The 25,712-nt window shown below is 34.6% G+C and overlaps 1 protein-coding gene across 1 annotated transcript in view; it reads left to right on the plus strand.

The window, feature by feature from the left end:
* ABCA13 (ATP binding cassette subfamily A member 13) overlaps positions 1 to 25,712 on the plus strand; it is a 196,835-nt gene that overhangs the window by 48,195 nt on the left and 122,928 nt on the right. Inside the window, 8 exon segments of the mRNA XM_032181104.1 lie at positions 1,020 to 1,214; positions 3,313 to 3,471; positions 9,584 to 9,761; positions 11,510 to 11,649; positions 16,647 to 16,760; positions 18,439 to 18,529; positions 23,386 to 23,562; positions 25,027 to 25,327. Of these exon segments, the coding sequence (XP_032036995.1) occupies positions 1,020 to 1,214; positions 3,313 to 3,471; positions 9,584 to 9,761; positions 11,510 to 11,649; positions 16,647 to 16,760; positions 18,439 to 18,529; positions 23,386 to 23,562; positions 25,027 to 25,327 (1,355 nt within the window).

Consider the following 25,712-nt stretch of genomic DNA (forward strand, 5'->3'; position numbering starts at 1 on the left):
GTAAAATACTAAATGAATTAAAAGTGGAGTGAAACTGTAATGTTCTTGTGGGGCATGAATCAAATTTCCTTTAAAACAAGAAGTTCAAATCAGTAACCTCTTATGCTGCTAGTGGAATTACATCTACACTCATATTCTGGTGTAGAATTCTCATATTCATATACAGACACAAAATGTCAATTTTTAAAAGTATAGGAACTGCTTTGGAATCACAAAGACAAAATTCTAGAAAAATAATCTGAAATTTAGTAGGTTGCAGTGGGGATCCTCTCCCTCACTGGGTGCTGATACCAGCTGCAGATGTATTCAGTGGAGGCAGTACACCAGGAGGTTCCATCCTGGGGAGTGGATGCCCTGAGTACTGATATATCTGGGCTGCCAGTGTTTGTCTTTGTGTGAAATATTTGTAAGAAGAAAAATGTAATCCGAAGAGCCTTTATTTCAGTTTCACCCAAGGTCTGCTTGGGCTTTTGTCTCTTCTTCCTGTGTTAAATAATAAAACTTTAAAGGAGTGTTGAACTGAGAAATGTGAGCTGGCTCAGAGTGAACATTGTGTCATCCCTAAGTGTTTTGTGTGTGCCTTCTGAAATAAGTCCATATTGTTTGATTTTTAAAATCCATATTTTTAAAATCCATATTGTTTGATTTTAAAATGATCCACACATCTACATTTTGATCTTCAGGTGTTTCTGCTACAAAGATGTATATCTGATAGAATGGGAATGGGAAGCATTGTTAATACACCTGTTTATGGTATCAGTGCCTATAGAATGAATTATTGACCTATTCACAAATGAAAAAATAAATGTTTATAAGAAATGTATTTCATCTGTTTATAGGCACATAGAATTTAAAGTGAGAACATACCAATCTGTTAGAGAGCTGTATAGTTCATTCTTTCAGTTCTGTTGACAACTGCAAATTGTTATGCTACTGTGACAAATTCTCATTTTATTGACCATAAAACAAGGTCATGCATTTTGGGGAGAAAAAATGTTGATATACATACACTGTGATAGGTTTTTTACAGTGCCTTTGTGGGAGCTTTAACTGGAACATGTGATGAAGAAGCACTTTGCCTGTTGCTAAAGCTACCTGAAAACAACAAAACTTCTCTGGCAGTAGAAGAATTATGTTCTTTACCAGCACTGGACATGTACACCATGTTTGTACTGATTATAAAGAATTTGAATTTACGTCATATCATTTACACGGTAAGATGAGGGCGGGGGGAAAAGTCACTCAGTTCTTATGCTTTTCTTTTGAAGGTGGTCTAAAGCATGCAGGGACACAAATGAATCATTCAGTTAATGAATGTAATGAAAGTTGTTGCTTCAGATGTCCTTTATGTGTGGAAGCAAGCACTGGCCACATGGTGCTTTTTGTCTTTATTTAGCTCCACAAAACAAACCTAACAGTTGAATGGGAGTGGTAGATCCTACTATATTCCATTTCTTGATTCCTCAGGAAAATTATCACTGAGGAGTTAATTATGAAAACATTAGAGAAAACAGAAAGTCAGAGATGCACTTTTATTAATCTTTAGCGGAGTTTGTAGTTCATGGGATTAGTCATTTAATCTCTAAGTGTGAAACACTGATTTGACATCATTGAAACTGAAACCATCATAGAAACCCACATTACATGAATTGCAAACTTATTTCTTAGGAAGAAATCATAGCACTCTGGAACACATTTTATTTGTAGTGGTAATCACACAGAATTTAAGTGGCTCCTTCAGGAAAAATGTAAATATGCTTTTCCAGCTCTCAGGATAAGTCTCTCTATAAGGGCAAAATCTGCATATTTTATGTGACCCGAGACAGGTGACTTTAACTTGATTCATAACCTCTCTGTGGTCCTTAACAATGTTTAATGCAGCCAAATGATTGTGATTGCAACAGTGTCTGTTGGCATCTACTCAGTCTAATCCAACTGAAAATGCTCTGCAGTTATTTACCCAGGTAGAAGAATCCTAGAAGACTGATGGTGATGGCAGACAGTGTATGTATACTCCTAGAAAATAATGAGAACAATACAGTGCCAAAACTATAATAAAGGGGATGAAGACGTCTGCAGCAAATCTGTTTTGTCTGTATAATTATAGATAATCTGGAATCTAATGTAGGTTTTCAGTGAGGTACTTCTACTTGTAAGAGCAAAATTATTGGATGGAATTTGTCGTAAATAGCAGTTGTTTACTTCATCTCTTTTGGGGTCGTTGTTAAGTACAAATAGCTGAAAGACAGCTATAGCAGAGTGAGGAAGAACATTTTGTTCAAAAGCCATAGATTCTGGATTCTATTATGGGAGGTAGTAGAAGAAAAAGAAGAGAAAACAGTGCTCTTTCAGATGGGCTTTTTTATTGAACCCTGCTGAAGCATAATGAATTCCAAGTACAGAATAAAAAATGTTATTAGCTCATCCTAAATTATTGTGGAAGTTTTGGAATGTTTTATTCAAATAAAAGTTTATTATGGTATATTTATTTTTTGAATGTGTGAAAGCAGGTGAAGCCTGAGAAGGAAATTAGGAACAGACATTATTATAGTAGGAAGTATCTTAGTCAAATACAGGTGGATAAAATAAAGATAATCAGAGGAAGCAGCTGGAAGTATATAATGAGATTATATTGTTTTTATTATCATGCATAGGCAGGTAACTTGATAAATCAGTCTGCATTATCATAACATCTTAAATGGCCTATAAAAATTAGGGAGAGACAGAAAATTCTTATTGTCAAAATGTGTGGTGGCAAAAGCAAAAGGCCAGTTGGACTTTGGTCAAGTAGAGTATGAAAAGCACATAATTATTTAATGTAAAAAACATCATGTACGAAACATGGTAAGGGAGGAACAGATTGTTAGTAAAGTGTGTTTTCTAACATGATTCCTAAAGCAACTAAAGTGGTTACTAAACTTAATTTAAATTACAAGTTATTTTAAAAATATTAAAATATTTGCATTGAACACCCTTAACCTGTTGAAGGAAAGGTTTTCATTTACACTGAATTCCAAAGGGACAGAATGTTGCAGATGCTGTTAGCATGAAGTTGAGTAGGACAGCTCTTCACCTCTGTATTTACATATGTATTATTGGTATTTTAATTACTTGTATGTCATAGGCCAGTTCTAACATAAGAGAAATTTTATTTACATGAATTTTAGGGTACTAGGGAGCTTTGTTAAACATGATTTGCAGGAGTGTTTTATAATTAGTTTTAGAAACAGAATAATTTTGAATGTGTCATTGAAGGTTAAAATTTCTTTTTCTATTTGGAATTTATTGCCATAATTTTTCCTTCTTTTCAAGAATAAGATACCATCTGAGATGGGCGATGTGCTAAGCACATTGCTGGATGTGGTCTCTAGTATCAGCTCTCTTCTCAATAAAGTCCAGCATATCATGGAAAACCTTCCAGTGTTCCTCCAAGCAATTCAGAACATTGGTGTGCTGGACACATTGCAGCAGGTATGTGTATGATTTTCATTGTGCAGACTTAATTCCCATTGTGAGGTGCCTTTTTGGGGATGTGTGCTAAGTAAGGAGAAACACTAGTAGGAATTCTATCCTAGAAAGTTAGAGAAAAGAGAGCCCATATACCTTGATCTCTTTCAAGCATGCTGGTGATTTTGAGACCACATCAATGAGTTGTTTGTAATAACTTTTTTTTGGTAACTTACGAAAGCATAGCCAAAGAGTTAATATAGTGTTAAGCTACTGAGCTACTGATTAATAATATTGCATGTTTATCTGTGATTTGGAGATAGACATACTAGATAGACATACTTTTTTTTTTTTTTTTTTTTTTTTTTTTTTTTTTTTTATGAATAAGCTATTTCTTATCTATCATCTACTTAGTTTAATAAGAAATACCTTTGATCTTTAAGGAATAAGATGTGCAGTTCTTGGATCAGCACATCTTGTTTTGAATTCTTGTTTTGAATTTTAGAATTCTTGTTTTGTCTGTTTTAATACTCTTGTGTCATAGCTCTGTTTGCTATTTAAAATTAAAGGTTGCTGGAAGTGAGGTGATATTTCTTTTGTCCCTGCTATTAAGGATAGTTCCTGTGTGCATTTGTAGAGCTAGCACAATGATGTATCTAGTATTGAATAAATCAGAAAAAAGATCTCTCCTTTTGAGGAGGTTCCAATTCCATAAGAAGACCCACTGACCTCTCTGGCATTACCTTATGGATTTACTACTATGTGTGGAAGACAGGGTTGAATCTAAAATTGCACTAAACTCTAAAGATCCCTTAGTGGTAAACATTGCAAAATGTGACTACCATACCTGATAAACAGTGCCTTACATACTGTTTTTCCTAGTGATTTGAATGTTCTCATGAGCTACTAATCTGTATGACTAAGCCGCATATTGTAAAATCCTGTTTTGTGCATATTTGTTATATTTATTTAGCCTCTGTTCTTTGGATTAGCTTTTTCTCAGATACATGGTTTTCATCAGAGACTTACATCTTTTCTATTCTTCTTTAACTAGGTCTGATTATGCCAGATTTAAGATTTTCCTTCCCACAAAGGAAGTCTCCTTTACAGAGTGAAATTTCATAGAATTTCTCAAAAGGTCACTGAAAAAAGTTTGCAAAGGAATAAATCTAACAGCAGAGGGCCATCTGGTCTCAGTTTTAATCTTTGCTCTATGGCAACCCCTGTTATTCTGTAATATAGCACAGATTTAATATCAGAATTTTTGTTCCTTTTTACATTTTTGTTTTGTTTTGTTTTCTAAAATTATGTCTTTTTAGAGACATAATCTTTAATTCCTTAGCTTTTTTTTTTTTTTTTTTTAGAAATTGCTGTTTGTTTTTGTCAGCTAATCTTTTCTGGAGGATTAAAACACTCAGTGCCTATTTCTTTTGTTAATAAATTAACTATGTGATGTTTTTAAGGACCTTTCTGTCTCCAAGTCTTATGGACTAGTAAAAGTTGTTTACTTTTAAGTATCTTTTCTGTTTCAGGTTCAATTGCGTTTTTCTGCTTTCCAATAAATACCTTTAATTCTTGATTATTTTATTTCCTTCTTGTCTTTTCTATAGTGGCTTGCCTTGTGCTACTAAATAAGTGTGTTGCTAAAATGCAGACACTACTTATAAACCTTTCTCCTTAAATATTTTCCTCAATTTCCAAGGAAGTTCCTTCTTCTGGATTTTTACTTTCATGATGACCAAAAGCAAAGTGTTTCAGTGGCCTAGAAAGATAATAATAAGAATAAAGTATGTAAAGCTTTATAAAGTAAAAATATATGGACCTTAAACACAGAGTAAAATAGATTCTCTCCTTCCTTACCTGTGAATTGAAAAAAAAAAGTTGTAGTATCATTTAAAACAAAGAAAACAAAACAAAACAAAAAACAACAGTTATGCACATAGTTTTTTTTTTTTTTTCTCAAGAACAAAATGAAAAGTAAGAAATATTATTTGAATATCTGTAAAATGTGAAGTTGAACTGGTGTGTTACATGTTGTAATAAAGGATGATGTAAAAACTCAGTATTTGCCACCCAGTAGTAATTCGAATACAGAGCCGCTTTCTGCTGTTACCTGTATTGAGCGAATGGATAATTCCCTTGAGGAAAAAACACTGCTGATTTCAATCATGATTTAACTTGTTTGCTTGCTGTTAGAAATTATTTGCTTATTTTCCAATGTGAAGTTTTGGCCTGTTTGTTACTCATGAATAGATAAGCCCAGGGCTGGAGGGGACTTGCTGAATTACTGAATGCTGTCACTTAATGAAAGGCAACCTCATTCTGTAATCCCCGTGCTAAATTTAACAAGTTCTGTGTTAAAACTATCATTACTAGGAAGCCTCCTGGAGTTATAAATGTGTAAAATTCTGAATTAATATGATCTCTGGCTAGTACATTTGTTCTTGTATCAAAAATGTCTTGTAGCAATTATAACTTCTCTGACTTGTCCACCTGTTTGTAGAAGGCTAGTTATAGTCCTTCCCTGTTTTCCTAGGTTAAATGGATTTCTTTTTGCATTTGTTTTTGTTTGTTTATTTATTTATTTATTTATTTTTCTTATAACAGTCTTGCTATTGTCTCAGACATCCACATAATCACATGTTGTGTTAAGGTCAACCTTGAATGCTGGCAATAAGGAATCTGTACAGTCTTTGAGAGCAAGTATGGCTGGTGACTCTTGTAGTTCTGATCATTCATGTCTATGGCTGCTAAAATGGCTTTCTTGATCTTGCATTCACCTTTTCCATAAGCTTCATATGTTTATGTCTCTTATTTCATCAAGGATAAGTAACAAACTCAGGTAAACTTCATTTTATAATAGCAAATAATGATTTCAGCTGATAAATAATAATTTGCACTAGGTATCATATTTGGCTTACTTTAAATCAGGTAACCAGTATCTTCACATATAGTATTTTGATATTCACTTCTCCTTTCAGAGCTAAAAATTCTTTACAATGGACTTAAGGTCAGTCTCAAGAAAACCACTAGTAACTTACCTGTGATACAGTATTTTCTTTCTTTTTAACGGGATCCCTGAAGTATCAAGACCATTCTTTACCTACTATATAGTTATTGAATGAATGCTAATCAATGTTTTCTATGATAAGAAGGCTAACTAGGTTCTAGGGTTTACCTAGATTAGAGATAGCTCAAATCTTTTTCAGCAAATTCACCTGCCTTCCCAAATAAACGTATTGTGTTGGTCTGGAACAATACTTTGAAAATGCATTAAATTCTACACTTCACATAGTATTTGTCTGCAACTCTTCTCCCCGTTAAAATGTATTGTGATACCTTGCCATATTAAACATTTATTAAACCATTATTTCCTGAGGCATTGTGTTACTCATCATTGAGTATAGATGTGCTTCAAATGTTGCCATGTAAATTTGACAAAATTTCAATAGAATACAGGCTTTGTTTTGCTTATACCTCTGCAGAATTAGGAATATCTATTTCTCTGCATTCTTTCCTTTATCTTTTTGGTTTCATTGAAATTTGAATTATTTTAAATCTCCCTCTGCTTTTCCAGGAAAAATGTCATTTTTTTTTCTTTCATTTCTTCATGTAATAATCATGACTTTGTTTAAATTCACTTTGCAATATGTAATTTGGCTTGACTTTTGGGTTTACTTTATTGAATAGTTGATATTTCTACTCCAGAAAATTTATTTTTATTTATCCTTTTTTTTTTTTTTTTTTTTTTTTTTCCTAGTAATATTCTTTCCACTGTCCAATTAGGTCAGAAGTCCCTATGCTATGATTTTTTTGCACCCATTTGACAATCCAGTTCCAGAATAGCCTTTTAATCTGCCAATTTTTGTTTTCCATGAGTCTGTTGGCAAATGGCTTATTTTGTTTGTGGGAGGCTACTTGTCTGGATCTAAAAGCCTTCATTTCACCTACTTTATTTAGTTTAAGCTAGAAAATGTGGATCAAAGATATATATATTTTTTTATGAACATGCATCCTATATAGTTCTCTTACTTTATCAAAGTAAACTTTTAGGAAACATATGTTATGGAGTCAGTGGATATTTAGTTGAAAGACAGTAAGTAGATTCAGTCTGTTGGTGGCAGTTCATTGCATAAATATTCATTATCTGAATTTCAAGTTATTTTGATTGGAACCAGAATTAATTAGTAAGTTTGTGCTCTTTGACTGCAATAAGCCACATTTACCCTTCTGGTACAAATAGTCACAAATAAGGATTCAAAACCACTCTTATTCAACATTGTGCATCAAGTTGATTGCTCTAGTGAAGCCTATACCATCACATAAATTCAAGAGCTAGATGATGACAATATGAAATCTAGATACCACTTGTTTACTATGCTGTATGCAGAAAGTGTATGCCAGTCAAGTTCTGGTGGCAACCAACACTGAGTTTTGAATAATACTTGCTAGTAATAAAAAGTTTCTAATAGCATAATTTCTAAACTGATTTATTGCTTGTCCTGGTTTCAGTTAGAACAGAGTTAATTTTCTTCCTAGTAGCTGGTAGAATGCTATGTTTTGGCTTAGGATGAGAAGAGTGCTGATAACACCCCGATGTTTTAATTGTTGCAGAGCAGTGCTTATACCAAGCCAAGGACATCTCAGCTTCTTGCTCTGTCTCACCAACAGGCAGGCTGGGGGTGCAGTAAGAGCTGGGAGGGGACAGACCCAGGACAGGTGACCCAAACTAGCCAAAGGGGTATTCCATACCATCTGACGTCATGCTGAACAATATATAGGGGTGGCTAGCTGGGGGAGGGGGCTGGGCTGATCGCTGGGCACCGGTCAGCGGGTGGTGAGCAATTGCATTGTGCATCACTTGTTTGTACATATTATTAGTAGTAGTACTATTATCATCATTGTATTATTATTATTATTATTATTGTTGTTGTTGTTGTTGTTGTTGTTGTTGTTATTTTCCTGTCTTATTAAACTGTCTTTATCTCAACTCACGGGCTTCACTTTCCATTTCTCTCCCCCGTCCCAGAGAGGGAGGGGGGAGGGCGAGCGAATGGCTGCGTGGTGTTTAGCTGCCGGCCGGGTTAAACCACGACATGCTTATGCAAAGTGCTGTACTGTTTTGAAAAATGACTCAAATAACAACAACAAAAACAACAACAAAAAACGGATTAACAAAAAACCCACAACTTTTTTCAGTGAATCAAATGTTCATTTAAGTGTTAAGTATATTTTGTTAATGTATTAAAATCTTTTTCCTATTTGCCAGTTGTGCAGTCTTAAAATGATATCTGATAGTCCACTTATGTTTTCTTGACATGCATCTGCAACAGTAATGAATATCAGGTGGGCCAATATATTCTTCAGCTATACTTTTGCAGCAGGTTGCCTTGCAGTTGTATCCTCCTACAGCCATGCACCTATAAAGCCTTCCATGAATTACCAGTTACAACTGAACACGTAATTTGAAAAATGAAGTTGCACATTCTAGGAATATGATTAATGATAGTTCTTAAGCCATAAAAGTAGTCAGATTGCTCGCCTCATTAGATGCATGCTAGTCATGAGCAAATCGCAGTTGTAAATGCTGGCGTGACTTGAGATATGCAAAAACTAGAAGAACATTCAACAAGTTAAAAGATGTACTTGAAAACTGGGTTTTCATGGCATATGCACTTTTTTCTTTCTTCTTTTTTTTTATTTTTATTTTTATTTTTTTTAGCAACTGTTTTCATTGCAAGCATTCATATGTAAATGTTTATGGTTTCTGCTTTGTGAGACAGGACTCATCTACCAGAAGAGCAGAAACTGTGAAACAGGGAATCTCTAGTACAGTTGTCCTGATATTCCATTCCTTTTGTGCCTACCCAGTACACAGTATTTTTAAATGTTAATGTAATAGGCTATACTACTGTCTTTCATTCAGTACCCTGGTAACTGCAATACCTCCCCCACCACCCCCAGGCAACAAAGATGATCAGAACAGGAAAGAGCACAGCAGGCCCTCATTCTTGTTGGCAGTTTCAACAATTTAATTCTGTTGATCTCCTTGGATGCCATATTGAGAGAACACCAGGGCTACTCCCTGAAGCTACTAAGAACAACTCTGGTTCATCTGTATTTCTGTTTGTTCTAGTTCTTGCAAGGTGGGCAGTTCAGAAGTTCAGCTGCTGGATCCCTGGAGTCTGTAATCAAGGCAATCTGTAGAGAAGAATCTTCATTTTTCAGCAATGCAAACCTCTTCATTGACATGCCCAGAATCACGGGACTCTTGGAAGACAATATGGCAAAATATGGCATTCCCGAAGACTCGAGTGAGAAAATCTATTGATAAGTTGCTTATATACTCTCACAGTTTGCAGAAGTTTCTCCCTATTAAAGGGAAATGTTTATATACCATCTGACATCTCAACTAATACTGTAAACCTGAACACAAGGAGTGATCAATACAAATTTTATGGCTGAGAGAAAATAGTGATGAGACACAAGTAGTTCAGGTTGTTTCCTATCCTTTCAAATAATGAATAAAAATATTCCTGTCTTAGGGATATATTTATTAGATTTTATTATTATTATTTTTTAAACACCATATTAAAAATACATCTTTGAGATATGAGACTGAAAATCTATTGCTGCTTGCTTTCCTTCTGTGAACACAATGGTGGTACTGTGCAGTAAAATAAGGAAACCCTCTGGATAACGAGTTTTCTAATAGTTGAAATGTACATTCTTTACAAAGTGCCCAAAAAGTCTCTTCTCTCATATAATTTCACCTCTGCTCTCTTTCTTCAATATACTTTTGACTCAGCCTGGTAAATGCTAAAATTTCTAATAACTTTGTTGGTGCTTCAGTGTCCCTGCGCTATTTCTGCAGTCTTGGCTGTACCAGCAGGTGCTTTGAGTAAGGAGCCAGAGCTCTGTCTTAGCCTTGTTCGCTTGCATGTGGGCAAAAACACAGCAAACTCAGATTAGCAAGTCTTCTGTGTCTTTTAGTATATCACAGTTTTTGACTGGCCAGTTTGGAGCCTCTTAATTCTTTCCTGTCATTTAGCAATGGTTGTGCTTAGTAATGAATGTTTCCTTGAAGAAAGTAAAAGTCTAGGCAAAAAACTGGTCATTCTAAATGATACATTTCTGATGATTATTTCTTTTATCTTTGGTGGGATTCTAATGTTATTGGCTTAGTTTTCCATTAAATGCAATAATACTTGTCTTCCTTAAGGAATTGTTTATGACACAAAATGACATATTTCTAAATCCACTCATAATTTATTTATTGTTTAAAAGTAATGCACATGAGCTGGGCATCTAAATCCAAATGTTTCCCACAGAGAACTCATTTCCTGTACTTGAGTGCTATGCAAGTGCAGTGGGATATCTTGGGGTCTCTTCATTGGTATATGTTCTGAAGGATATACTGCCACCCTAATACACTAATAACCCAATCTGGTGTAGGAAAACATTTTTTAGTTAAGAAATGATGTTTATATTTTTCAAATCAGGAAGTTAGGTGGCATAGTCTAATGCCATTTTTTTTTCTTTCTTTCTTTCTTTTTTTTTAATTTTAATTTAATTTAATTTTATTGTTTTAATGAAAATATGCAAATGAAGTCTGTATTTATGAAGGGTTATCCTTCTTTCTAAAGTAGGAATAGAAAGGTATAGAAAAACTGAGAGTATAGGGTGAGTCTGGTTTCTTAAGGTGACTCTTTTCCTCAGAAATCATTTTCTGTGCAGAGGTTTTTTGTCCTTCCACTCTGTAATGCACTAATGCAGCACTTAGGACAAACGGAGTTCACAGGTTGCTTTTCAGGAACGTGACAACCTCTTTTGATTGTTTTTTGCTTGTCTAATGTTTAGAGTTCTGCAACCTCAATGATATCTTAGACTGTGGTTAAACAATTTCTTTTCAGGGACCTGTAGTGATTGCTTAGTGATAGTTGATAATATCTGGCATGCTGCTGTGGAAGATCCTAAATTAAGACTCAAAATGGATTAAATAAATAAACAAAAGCCAACTGTATTGATTTTCTTAATTGTGAGTCTGTCTTTATTTTTGCAGCTCCATTTTGCTTGAAGCTTTATCAGGAGATTTTACAGTCTTCTAATGGGGCTTTGGTATGGACTTTCCTGAAACCTTTATTACATGGAAAGATACTGTACAACTCAAATATCAACATGATTGACCTGGTGATAGAGAAGGTGAGTATCAAAAGAAACACTATTTCTGTTTATTGATTTTTGTCTTTGTACTTAATTTTAAAGCCCCTTTTCTTTCAGGGTAGGTAAAAGCAACTGGATAATTGCCTTTGAGAAAAAATGGATCTATCCTATCCCTCAAGTTCTCACCTTTCTACTTCAAGCATGATATTTCTCTTAACTTTTAATTTGTTTGTTATAGTGGTTTCACCTTGGAGTGAAAAGAATAATTTTGTTCAAAGTCACTTAAACCTTGTATGGAAAGATTAAAAAGAACACATTAGCAGAAGTGTAGCATTGTATCAATGTTCAGAATTACAACATGTTGTATCAATGTGCAGAATATACCTATTACAAGTAAGTTTTTGCCCTGAAAAAGTTTTTTTTAGGATAAGAACTCTATAGGGCAGCAAAGGGAACTTTGAGGAAGGGATGCCCTGGGAAGGAAAGCCTGTTTGGAGGGAGTTACTGAGCTGCATTAAAAAACAAGCTACAGTGCATCTTGGTTTCCTTTCTGATCATGTTTTAACACTAGTAGTATGAATACTGTTGGCTGAGCTACCATATATATGTTAATATCGATGACTTGATATTAGTCAACAATTTTACTGTCTGGTATGGTAGGTACTCTGGTTTGAGCATAATTATCTATAAAGATGTCTTTATTCATGACTAGCTTTGAAGCATTTATGTAAAAGAAGAGATCATAAATCTAAGTACAGCTAAAGTATGGCTTAGAGTTCTATGCTAATTTTGCATTTATCTTGCAAATATATTATTTTTACCTCAGAATATTATTTATTGCAGGAATGACAATTTTGCTTAAAATCTAGAAAACAGCATTGCTTCTCTGTAAATGGTACACAGAAAGACTGTAGTAATCTTAAATGTGATGGTAACTATTTCCTGTGTAAATGCAGTACAGTGTGATGGTCACCTCTCTGGAGATGAGTATAATAGACTTAAAAATTTTAGTCGTCTAAAAATGAAGCTGTTCTTGCTTTTTATAGATGGAGATTCTATAAAGAATGAGTTGTGATAAATGACAAAAAAAAAAAAAAAATCAAAGTAAGATTTCTTAAACGTATCAGTAGAGTTCATAATGAAATTAACTTTATTTTTATATATACATATATATTTTAACTATACAAAAATTCTGGCTTCTGCTTCTACCTCAATGTCCATTAATATTCACAGGATCCCCAAATTTCCATCAGCTTTTTCAGGCTTCAGGCTTTTTCAGGAATCTGTATTATCTCCTTTTTTTTTTTTTTTTTTTTTTTTTTTTTTTTTTACACCCTATTATTTACATCTAATAAACAATTACAGACGTGTGCCTGTTTATAATATAAATACAAAACTACTAGGAAAGTTTCTTCAACAATTTTTATTTTTGTTATATTACACAAGCCTATCAGTTATTTCTCCAACATAAACAAATTTCAAATGCAAGATAATGGCCCAGGTATCTTAAAAACAGCTACTGAAAGCTGACCCTTTAGCCCTTACACAATCCTACTGAAGTTGGAATAGAAGTTCTAATTTACTTTAGACAATGTGACCACGCTGTCTACTAGAAGAAAAAAAGCAGAGGATTAAAACTGAAAGGAATGTTGACAATTGTATAGTAAGACATATTCTGTAAGTTTTTCACATAAATTGTTTTGTTTCAAGACTATGCAACTAACCATTCTTTGATAAATTGTGAGGTTGGTGGCTTTACCTTCTGAGAAGTCAACAGTTTGGATGCATAGAATAACTGTGGCCATCATAGATGCATGCTGCAGTGCTGACTTAGTGCAACCATGATCAGTGGCAACTGGCATCCAGGAATCTGAATACAATGTGTGATGTCTTTGATCCCCATTTTCCCAGTTGAACTTTTATCCAGTGATGAGCTGATCTTGTGATCCAGTTCTTTGTAACTGGAACAGTTGGAATATGTACACAAAAGTAACAAGACAATTCAGAAATAAAATTCTAGCTTACTTTCTGGATTTGCATAAGCACACTTGACTTGTCAGTCTGTTAAAATACGTCATTATAAAGGCAGTTAAATAAGCTCAAAAGAACATTTTTATTTATGCTTGCGTCAGGAAGGCATTTAAATGTATTCAGTCCCGAAAGGGCCATAGTTGATATTCAAGGCTAATTTTAATCAAAGGTAATATCCAGCCTAAATGTTACATAGAATATTTATTTTAATAGACCTTCATTGACCAGGAGGAAGAGAACTTGAAGGGAAATTTTATTGAATATCAAACTCCAACTATTCATTAAAACATAAACTTGTAGGAGTCACTTTACCAAGTTAGATTGTGTTCATCCTGCCTCAAGTCCTGACTCCTACGGTAGCCAGTAAAGGCTGTACAGGGAATTGCTGATGAGCACATGAGCAAATTTATACTGCCTCTAAATACTTTCCCAGCTTCCAAAGACTTGTAGGTCAGAATTTCCTCCAAGACTTTACTGCTATAATTTGTCTACTTTATTTTTGAGCTCATGTAAACTCTGCATCCACACTGTGCTGAGGTGTTCTACATCATCTACCTCTTCCTTATCTACTTATTCTTTAACTTCTCCAGAGAGCTGAGGTACAACTTCTCTTTAAAAAATCAAGTGTTTTATAACTCCCAGCTATGTTAACTTCTATTCTCTATTTATACTGCTATCCTTTATTGCAATTTCTATTTATTTATTATAACAAATTTAAAATTTGTTTACTAGAGATTTCAAAATCATTACTCTGTGTAGTCCTCTAGCTCCCCTAGCATCTTTTTTAAGAATAGCATTGAATTTGTTATTCTTCAGTTCCCTGATATCAAGGGCAATTTTAATCAGAAAGTTATGCTACAGTAAGTACTTCAACTGTTTCATCCTTGAACTCTTTTAGAATTCTTGGCTGGATGTTATCTGGTCCTGGAAACTACTTACTGTTCATTTTGTTAATTTACTTGACTTTTTTTTTTTTTTTTCCAAGGTGTATTTTTTTTTGTAATTATTATTATTATTTTTTTTTTTACTGCTGCTTCAATTCAAGACAGATTTTCTAAAGTGTACTCCATGTAGAAAGATTTGACATGGTAACATTCCAGAGGCCTACCATGTTGAATGAGGAAGTTAAACTTCCAAAGTTAAACTTCCAAAACTTTAGTTTATTGTTCTTTTTCTCATTTGGATGTAACTTCATCTTTTAAACGGATGTTTTCTAATACCTTTCCGCTGTGTAGTCCATATGCATGCATACATAGGCATGTAAATGGTCTTTCTCAGTGAATATTGAGAAAGATACTGTTTTGATAAACAAAATACTGTTTTGATAAACAGTATGTATTTGTTCAGTTTTCCACTATTTTGCCATTAATCAGTCTCTTTATCCCTTGCAAAAAACCCGACCCCTTCAACTGCTGCTTTTATTTCAAATAAGCTTCTGTATCATATGAAATTCTTCTTTTTCAAAAATCTATGCTGCTGCAGTGGATTTTTTTGGATTGTATTGTTTGTATAAGGAAGTTGAATACAATCACATTATAGCTGCTGCAGATCTTTGAAGTGACTTCAGGAAAAAAAAAATCCTTTGTGCTGTTCAGAATCAAGTCAAGAAACACCAAGATCTGAGCTCTTCTGAGCTCCCTGGCGAGATGCTTGATCTAACAACTTATAATGGATTAAAATTCAATCTCCTCATGTTGCTGTGTGACCTTATGCTCCTGCTCTATGCTGGGGAAAAGGAAATCTTCCATTTTGGCTCTTTGCTACCCTTGCAGCCTTTCTGGTTTCCCTTAGCTTGTCACAATCGAGCCTGGACAGTGGGTTACATGATCCTGATGTTCAGGTCTGGGTTTTCAGTCCATGAGGTTTCTGTGTTGCTTGTTAAGAGAGAAACTTGTTTAGCTGATTTGATGCCAAACTTTAGTTTAACATTTAGGATCAGTCTCCCTCAGAAAGTGAAATATGCAATCTCATATAAGTTAAATGCATAGATTCCTTAAAAAGAATGAGACTGCCTGCAAGGCTGTCTTTGGGGGCTTCTGTGCTACAAATGGGAAGAGAGAAATAACACAAAGTGTTTTTCTGTATTTTCTGATACTTAAGTATTCATCTCTGGGAGAGAAGGAGAGATGAGAGCTAGGAGCGGGATTTTGCAAAAGACACTTAAAATACTATAGCAAAAAAATGTGTACTTCTAATAGGAATTATTGCAAAAAGTGTGGTCCCAAATTGCAGTTTACAACTCATTGGAGAAAATCTTTGCTGGGAAATGTCATGATCTCTACCATAATAATAAAGCTAGATTGTAATGGAGAGATCTAGTTCTTAAATGCACTTGTGTGACTGATAATACCAATTGAAATAAAAACATACTGCAATACTTTCTAATATTGAGTACATTTATGATCTGTTAAAACAGTCTGGAAAAAATTGATGGTTATTTCCTGGTGGCTAAGAAAAAAATTAAAGCTTCTGCTTGACTGGGCCACAGAATATTTTGCTCTACTCAGGTCTTCCTCTCTAACACTATTTTGAAATAGAGTATGTTTGGTCAGTTGTCTTTATTTTCCAGACTGTTTCCAACTTTTTTTTTTTTTTTTATGTTCATGTAATATGTTTATGTTAGAACAAAAGATCCACGTGGTCTGTAGAGTCTTTCTTTTAAGTATGTCCTAACTGTATTTTTCTTGCATTCTGAAGCATGTCTATGATATTCTGCATGAAAGAGACATTATAAAATAGATAGGTCTTTATGATCCTTCGGATAAGAAACATAAACAAAAGGCATCCTGTAATGTGTGATTTGTTTGGTATTCAGAGACTGCAACAAATGCTTCTCATTTTTAAACTGAAAAAGAAAACATGGACACCCTTACAATTTACAATCAAATGAAATGGAAAAGAGTTGTAGAAGATCTGAAGTTCTTCCTGTTTATTATAGTTTGCTATGCACAGGTTTTTTTTGTTTTGTTTTGTTTTCATTTGTCTCCACATCTTCATTTTTCTAGGCTAACTCCTCTTTTGGTTTTGTGGAACACTTGAAGACTTATTCTCAGACATGGCTTAGGATATCTGAAATTTTTAAAAATCGTGGAAATGTCCTCATGGTCTCACGGCTGCAGGTTGGTGAACTGTGGGATGGATTCCTATTTTCCAATTAACTGATCTATTCAGAATTTCTATATGTGTAAAGCTGCCTATCTGTCTAGCTGCGGGTTTAAAAAGAGTGGAAAAAAAGAGAGATTAGCTTTAGCTTATGAGCCTACAGTACAATACTGACCAAATTCTGAGCTGAAAATACTTAAAAGGAATGTTAAATCAGTATACAGTACTACCAGGCAAATAGGGGAAATAAAACAAGTAAAAGCTTTATGCACTTCTCTAAAACAAATGTAAGATTGGAGGAAATAATACCTTCTGGAACTTGTGTGTTTATCATTTGCTTTTTCCAACACTGTATGTAGCTGATAAAAAACTGATGTGGGAAATAGTGACTGTTTAAAATAAATAAATAATAATAACAAAAAAAACAAAGGTTAACTTGTAACTAGGCTTTTCCCCATTTCCCCATTCTTTTTTTTTTTTTTTTTTTTTTTTTTTTTCCTTTTTAATATACCAGTAAAATGACATGTTTTCCTTGTGAAATACATGAAAGGCTGTTATGATTGGGCTGCTCTGACAGCCAGGAGGGCTGGCCATACCTTGGCTCTGCTCTGCACTGCTGCGGCCTCAACTCAAGTACTGCATGCAGTTTTGGGCACAACAGTATAAAAAGGACATAATGTTACTAGAAAGTGTTCATACAAGGTCGGCAAAGATGGTGAATGATCTAGAGGGTAAAACATGGAGGGAAGGACTGAGGTAACGTGGTTTGTTTAGCCCAGAGCAGAGCAGACTGAGAAGAGGCATCATGGTGGCCTGCAGCTCCCTCAGTGGAGGGGCAGGTGCTGAGCTCTGCTCTCTGGGGACAGCGACAGGACCCGAGGGAACGGCATGGAGCTGGGACAGGGGAAGGTCAGGGTGTTAGGGAAAGGTTCTGCACCCGGAGGGTGGTCAGGCACTGGGACAGGCTCCCCAGAGTAGTGGTCACAGCACCAAGCCTGCTGGAGTTCAGGAAGTGTTTGGACAACTCTCTCAGACCCATGTTCTGATTTTGATGTGGTCCTGTGTGGAGCCTGGAGTTGGACTTGATGATTCTTGTGGATCCCTTCCAACTCAGGATCTTCTGTGATTCTATAAGCAGAATCCTGTCATGGCTGGTTGAACAGTTAACGGTCACTCTAAGTTCAAGTAGGGAATGTTACTAGTATACATGCACGAGACTTGCAGATGCCAGGATGCTCTTGTAGTGCTAATACATTTTTTCCCCTTAGAACATGACAAATGAGATAACGAATCAAAAACAATATAAAATGAATTCCCAACTGCTAGTTTTTAAATATGTTTATTTTGCTACTGCCAGTGTTAATAGTTCAATGCCCCAAAAGTCTTGCAGGAAAAGAAAATGAGTTTCTGTCCCAGGAGAGTTGCAAGAGTATTAGAATGGACTCACAGTTAAAATATTTGGAGTAAAGGAGGACAGTGAATTATGCAATGGGGAGTGTATGTGCTATTGTTTATTTTAAATATGTGGAGTTAACCTATGAAAGGTGGGTGACTGAAGACATGGAGAAGATGGGCAATTTCTCCAGTGTTATGCAGGAAATCTTTATAAGGGGGTTGAACATGGATGCATACATATATTTTGTATTTCTTTAGCAAAGACAAACATGATGTAACATCTAAAACTTTTTATTTTAGGAAGCACTTCAAAACAATTTTGTAAAGCACTTTGTAGAAAGTAACCTGGATATTGACATGGAAAAACTCTTTCAAAAAATGCAAGTATATGGTACGTGAAAGTGCATGTACTGATTACCTTTATTAAATTTTAACTTAAAATTAGAACTATGCTGTTAGTTTTCAATATTTTACCTAATTAGATGAAACAAAAATACCAGATTTTATCTTCTATTATTGAGTTAGTCTCCTGTATTTCTAAATGTCTTTGTGTGTGAGTGGATAATTTTCAATGGTTAATATTGAAACACTGGAAAAATCTGGTAATGAATTAGAAGTAACAAACTGTCATGGCAGACTTAAAAACACAAGAGCTATATTTAAAGGGAGGGAGGGAAGAAGTAATCCTGGTAGCTACAGTTCTCTTATGTAGCAGTAAATTTTTTAGTAATTTTGAGGGAAATCTATATGCTTTAAATAGAAATAAATGGAAAATCAGATTGGGTACATTGTATGTTTAATCAATACAAGCAAAATCTGTCTTTATCTCTTATTTTAGTGAGAAATAGTTCCCTGTCATCTCCCAGAGCCCCAGCAAAGAATGAGATATGGTTTCTACAAGAGGGCTACAAGGGCAGGCTTAGGTCAGCAGAGAATAACTAGGGTCAAATTCAGCCCTGGGATGTCCAAGCAGGACCATGGGGATGGTGGCCATGCCAAGATGTCACCCTGTGGGTGGAGATATGGGCGCAGATTAGCACGTCCATAGTCAGGGCACTATGAGGCTGACCAGCAGTGTCCCCATGGTCACCACCACACTTGGCTCTACCATTTCAGCTCTGGAGCTGAGCTTCTGGCACCCAGACTTCCAAGTTACTTAAATTTAAGGCTTTACAGCAATATGGATTGCTAATTCTGCTCTACAGTTAAAGAATTAAGTCTGAATCTGAAAAACAAAACTAAGAAAATATTATGTACCTGAAGTGCAATTTTTATGGGATTTTGGTACCTGTTTCTAAGCAGGAAATCAACAAAAGCCATTTAAGCTCCTGAGAGCTTATAAATGCTGAAATTGGGTACTCAGTCTTTAATTGTACTACTGCACGGAGCTGATGTCATCATGGTTGGTGTGAACTGAAGTTCTTGGCTTTTATTTTGTATGCACAGGTTACAAGATTTAATTGAAACTGATGGCCTTGGTTTGAAGGCTTTGTTTTTGGAGGCTAGTATTAGCTGCATGCACTTTCACTTTAAAAACAAACAAACAAACAAACAAAAACCATGGCAAGCAGTGTCCCGAATTTAATCCAGAAATTAAGAGCTCTGGCTACAGTATCCTCCTTAGGATGAGCGACTCAAACTTATATCTACCATCTCTCAGGAATATTACCTTAACCCCTGAACATTTGGCTAGTATGGGTCAAGCACAGTTCACCCATCATTGTGAAACAGGACCCAAATACAATTAAAATAAAAACAGAATCATGTAATCAGAAAGATATAGGGAGGGGAAACAGAACAAGTCTCTTAACCTACAAGACCTGCTGAAAATATAACTGTCTCAGTGCATTAGTTGATCAATAGATGTATTTTGTTTATACAGACCTAGCACAGGGAACTATGTAACAGGTTGTGGGCAAACCATTTCATTAAGAAGAAACCAAGATCTTTTGAGACATCTGGTACATCTTCGCTATTGCAGAGAACTTAATCACAGAAATCCATGCATGTGTTTCTCAAAACATTGTTTTTTAGCAGTTAGGAACATTCGACTGTAATAAATGGTTAATAATCTTGGATTGTGAATGTAGGAAATCATTTAAGTAGAATAGTTTATGAAACTAGAATTTCTTTAATGTAATACAATTGATAAAATTATCATATAAAAAGTGAAAAATCAATACAGGCTATAGATGATGATAGCATTTACGCCTTTGTTAAACTGATCTTGGTCCAGAGTGCCATAGCATTCTTCTGCATTTATACTTTGATTACATTTCTTCTTATAGATTCACTTTACCATTTGGCTTTTTGAAAAATGACTGTGATGTCTTATTTTTACATTTTTTTGGTATATGCTTTTTTTTTTTTTTTTTTTCCATTTTTAGTCTATAATCATATACAGCTGTTATCGTAAACCTCTGTTTTTATGACTTTTTTTTAAAAAAAACTTTTGTTAGTCTTATACTGCCTCTATTTTTCTAGTTCTGTGATTATCTCACTTGGATCCAGTTAAACTCTTAAATGTATCCACATATGTTATTAGTTTTATCACTCATGATATGTTTATTTCCATCCAAAGATCTAGTTTTCTAGAATCACGTTATCTGTGTGATTATGTATTTTGTCTTCCAATGAAAACAAATGTTGCCTTGGCTTTACATCCATGCTCACATTAAGGTGTCATCTAATTATGCTCAAATCCAAGGTGTTTGTGTCTTTTTTATTTCACTATGATGCTACATTTTCTTCACCCTGCAACTCTTGTTGGAAAGCTTCATAGGACAATGAGTGGATTGATATTCTATCTGTTCTATTACATGATTTTACTAGGGAAACTCACAAAGTTACCAGTTTCTAAAGCAGGTTATTGTGTCAGTAACCATGCACAAAGTAACTATTGAATTGGGGACAGAAAATATTGTATTTTTCTTTTTAAATGCATCTTCACTTTCTAAACTAGTCTTGTGTGGGTAAGGTAACTCTGTTCCTCTATGCTTGCCTTCCAACCCAGCAATTTTCAATAATCTCTTTGGTGTAACCAATTTTATATAAAACCTGTCCTGCTAGAGCCTGAGCTTCTTGCTGGGAGCAGTTTTATGGACCTCTCAAGAGGCACAAAGGGAGATGGTTGAGTGGCAGGGCCTTCTTTTTGCATCCTTATTCCCTGAGTCTCCCAATTGTCCTTCTACAGTGACTTCTAGATGTGCAGTGTTTTTCACTACAAAGGAATCTCCCTTATGGGCTGTGTGTGACCTAGGATGTAGTGGCTAAGATAACAATAAAAAAAAAAAAAAAAATCCAGGCAGCTTTCCTGCCTGTTTTTTTCCTCTTCTGCCCTCAGTGTCATGAAATAGTTTTATGCATACACAGAAAGCTAAAAGCAAAAAAATAGCTCTAAAATAATCACTGAAACCTATGCCACCACCGCAATCATCTGGTAAATAGAATTTTTTCCTAATTTCTGATCTAAATTCACTCTTTTCTGGTTTATTCCTATTTTTCTTCTTGCAACCTTTCCCTTAAATAGCACTTCTATTTGTCAGTTTCATAGAAAACAACTAGAGTTCCTCTGAATTACTTAATGGTAGGTTAAACAACCTAAGTGGGAGAACGAATTACGAAGGTAAGAATAAAAACAGCTTCACCAAATTTTTATTGAGTTGCTAAATTTATAAATGAGAAATATGAAAGATAAACAACATCTTAATTCTAAACCTTTCCTGTGGATTGTATCTCTTTTTATATACATGTTAGACTATAGTTCGTCCAGATTGTGAAGTACAATATTTTATTTCCAGAAACATTTTAAGTGTGCTGTACTCCAAAGAAGTCACAAACTAGACACACTAGTTCTTATGTTAAAATATTCAATAGTATAATTCATGAGAGAATTTATTATTACTTTTAAGTTAAATATATCAAATTAAGGTTTTATAAAGATCAGATGGTGAAAAGGTCTCATGTTTTTTTTTGTTTATATATAGGCTACATATATATATATATATAAATATAGACACATACATATAAAAATAAAAGCTTAACCCTATTACCTGGGGTTAATGCTAGAAATATTCTGTTCTCTTTAATGCGATGAAACAGGTAGCAACGTATTAATTTATTTTTTTATTGTACTCCTGAAGCATTGTAATAAATAAGACACACATGGTATGTCTGAGGCTGTTTTTTCTCTCAGCCCATGAATTCACCCTGTCATTGCTTGCTTGTCTTCTGAATTCTAAAGTACCCGTTTCTCAGTTTCTACTCCTTTTAATCTTTATACTTTCTCACTGGTAATTGTGTCTCTTCCCCAGGCTAATTCATACATCTTTTTCCACTTATCTGCCTTCCTGTTGTAATATTTCCCGTGCTGCTGTTAAATAACATTGATGATCCAGGGTTTGTCTGTCACCACTGTTAGCAAATGAGGTCATCACCCATCCTTTTTAAGGCCTATATGTTCAAATGAGTCTAAGAAGGAAGCTTGTGTTGGATGCTTTATAACGTATTATTACTTGAGAAATTCAGATGTTTCCATTAAATCCAGATGAATTTACACTGTTTCTAGCTCATGCTGTCCCTATGATTATTCTCTCAAACTTACGGATATAGCACAGTTCTCTAACAATGGATGGAGGTCTGGATTCCTCCAAAGGTTCAGTGCTCGTGAAACATGGTATTGGTTAAGGTATACATTCACCCTGGATCTGTAAATACAATCAAAGTCAAATGGGAGGTTCTAGTTTTATTCTGATGTTTTTTTTTTTTTTAATGTAGGGCTTGAATCAAGATGCTTGTATGCTATATGATGAACTTCTTGAAATATTTGTAGTGTCAAGAAGATAAGAGCTAGCCAATACATTACTAGATTAAAAAGACTGTCTGTAGTACAGGAACTCTTTTTTTTTTTTTTTTTTTTTAAATTTGTGGGAGTAGTTACAGAAAGCTGAAGAAATGTTAAAAGTCCTTTTTCTAGAACTTGTTATATTTTTGTTGTTTTGAAATTGAAGGGAAGTGTAGATAAAGACTTGTAAAAGCTGCTGAAACATGAACTACACTTTCACAAGTTCACAATTATTCACAATATGTTTTATTTTTAACCCCTTCTCCCCCCCCCCCCCCCCCCCCCCCCCTTTTTTTTTAACACAAAGGATATTTTCTCCTACAGGTTGTGCAAGTGAGAACATACCTTTCTGTTCTGCTTCATTCATTAAAACTAAGGCAGTCCAATTTGTTTCCTCCTCTTAGAAATTATGATGGACAAGATGCTTAACAGCTCAGCAAGTAAACAGATTGACCTGTTGTCACATCTCATAGTAAATATTTCTTCCTGTGTGTTACTGGATCGTTTCCAGCCTTTTGAGTCTGTTGATAAATTGGAGGAGAAAGCTCGTGAACTCATGCAGCAAAATAACTTTTTGGCTAGTAAGTATCTTATTTAAAATGTGTAATTACAGAAAACATCAGACTTTAGTTGTTGTCTGTTGATAAGAGGTTAAACTTGCACAATTCCAAAGTATGTATTGAAACATACATAATACAGGCAAAATACAGCACATCTAACTTAGAGATATTCCCCAACATCTGATTTCTATAATATATGCAGTAAAGACTAAGGACATTTTAATTGTGGAAATGTCAAATGAATCCTCGGAGTCTGTTGTTTCTCATGAAATGTTGAAAAGCAGAGTCATAAAAGCTTAAAATGGAATAAAAATATACACTACTCGGGAAACTCAATTACTTAGGACAAGATCACCTGTTTTTTCTCATTTTGAATTTTAATTTTAATATTCTTGGCTTTGCAAAAGGGAGGGAAAGAAGTAAAAAATAAAAGTAAATTATACGTTCTTAAACCAACAACTTAGAAAAATTGTTTATTCTGAGCAAATTAGTTCTTAGGCAACTGAGGTTATTTCTTTTCCTCATTGGAATTAAACTGTCTATCCTTTGCATTACATTCTTATTGTTGTGAATCAATTAATTGTACAGAAGGGTTTAGAAGACAGGAATGTTTTTCTTGCTACACATTTTCTCTCCTCGCATAAGCAGCTTTGAGTTGCATATAGTCTTTCTAAAAAAGAGGGAAGAATGTTTCAGAAAACTAAATGCTTGCATAAATGGGAAAATTAATTTGAAAAAAAGTCTTTACAGCAGAGTAAATTATTCTACGATGTCTTTCTGAGAGCCCAGTGGTCAGAGAGATCATTTTCCATTCCTAAGGAAAAAAGATCAGTTTCTCACATTCCTAAAAAAAAAGCCTAGAATGTCTTGGTCATTCTGAAAGAAAATACAACCAACTTACTGTATTTGACTCTCTCCAGCTACATTTGAATCTCTCCAGCTACAGATACAGCTTTCACTCACACTTTTTACTGAGCTAGAGAAGATAATCATGCAAATTCTGCTATGTTAAAGCAGAATTTATGTTATTGTCTCAGAAATTAAGAAATCAAAGCTAATTTTAGTGGGTTGGTATTGTTTTCTTTGTCACCCACTTCCAGGGTTTGTAATCCTTTGGTGGACAAATTTTGTTGTAGTGCTTTTACATGTGGAATTGGGATCAGTCTCCCAAAAATCTGTATATAAAACAGGGTTAAATCTGTATATAAGGATGATAAGCTACAACTCAAAAAGACAAATCTCAGAAGGAATTTTCTCAGGTAAAAAGGATTGTTGCAAACTCATGTATTTTGTGAATAAATAAGAATTATGTAACATTGGTGTCTATGAAACCTACCATTCTTGAGTGGGGGGCGGGAAATTTTAAAAGACCTGCTCTAACAGGTGAGTGTATCCTACTGTCATATGATAATTGTCCAGGAGTTAGCGATGTAAATAACATGTCATATAGGCTTGAGCATGAAATGTTTTTTCTTCTTGTGTCAGGTATCATCTTCAATGCACCAAAGAACAAGACGCCAGATTTTAGAAATCTCCTTCCGTTGCACATTTCATATACAATTAGAACCAGTGTTCTCTACAGCATGAGAACGGATTTGATTAAGAACCCAGTGTGGAAATCTCACCCCCAGAAGCTGCCAGCTGATGGGTTTAAATATAACCATATCTTTATTCCTATTCAAGACATGATTGAAAGGGCAATCATTTCAGTTCAGACAGGGTCAGATATCTCAGAGCCAGCAATTCAGGTGCAAGCCATGCCTTACCCTTGTCATACCAGTGACCTGTAAGTAAATTTTCTACTTCTTAATTCAATTATAGAATTCTTATTGGGTTAACGCTTAGAGGACTTAGGAAGCTACCAGGTCTTAGTAATGGATAAGTGCATTTTCTAACGTAGAACTGAATGAATGTGTTTGATATCAAAACAACAAATGTTAAGAGAAGAGGTGACAAAATGTTATGCAACTTCAGTCTGCCAAATGACCCCTTACAGGCTGTTTACAGCTATACTTTGGTCAGAGTAGTCTGCTGGACAAAGACTGTGAATACATTATGCAACTAATACAATGTGCAAAGAAACTATTCTATTATCAATTGTCCTATGTGAAAACATAGAATTTGTCCCCAGTATGTGATGAAATATGCTGCAAATTTGAACAAAAGAAAAA

The sequence above is a fragment of the Aythya fuligula genome, chromosome 2, assembly GCF_009819795.1.
Source record: "Aythya fuligula isolate bAytFul2 chromosome 2, bAytFul2.pri, whole genome shotgun sequence".
Lineage (NCBI taxonomy): Eukaryota > Metazoa > Chordata > Aves > Anseriformes > Anatidae > Aythya > Aythya fuligula.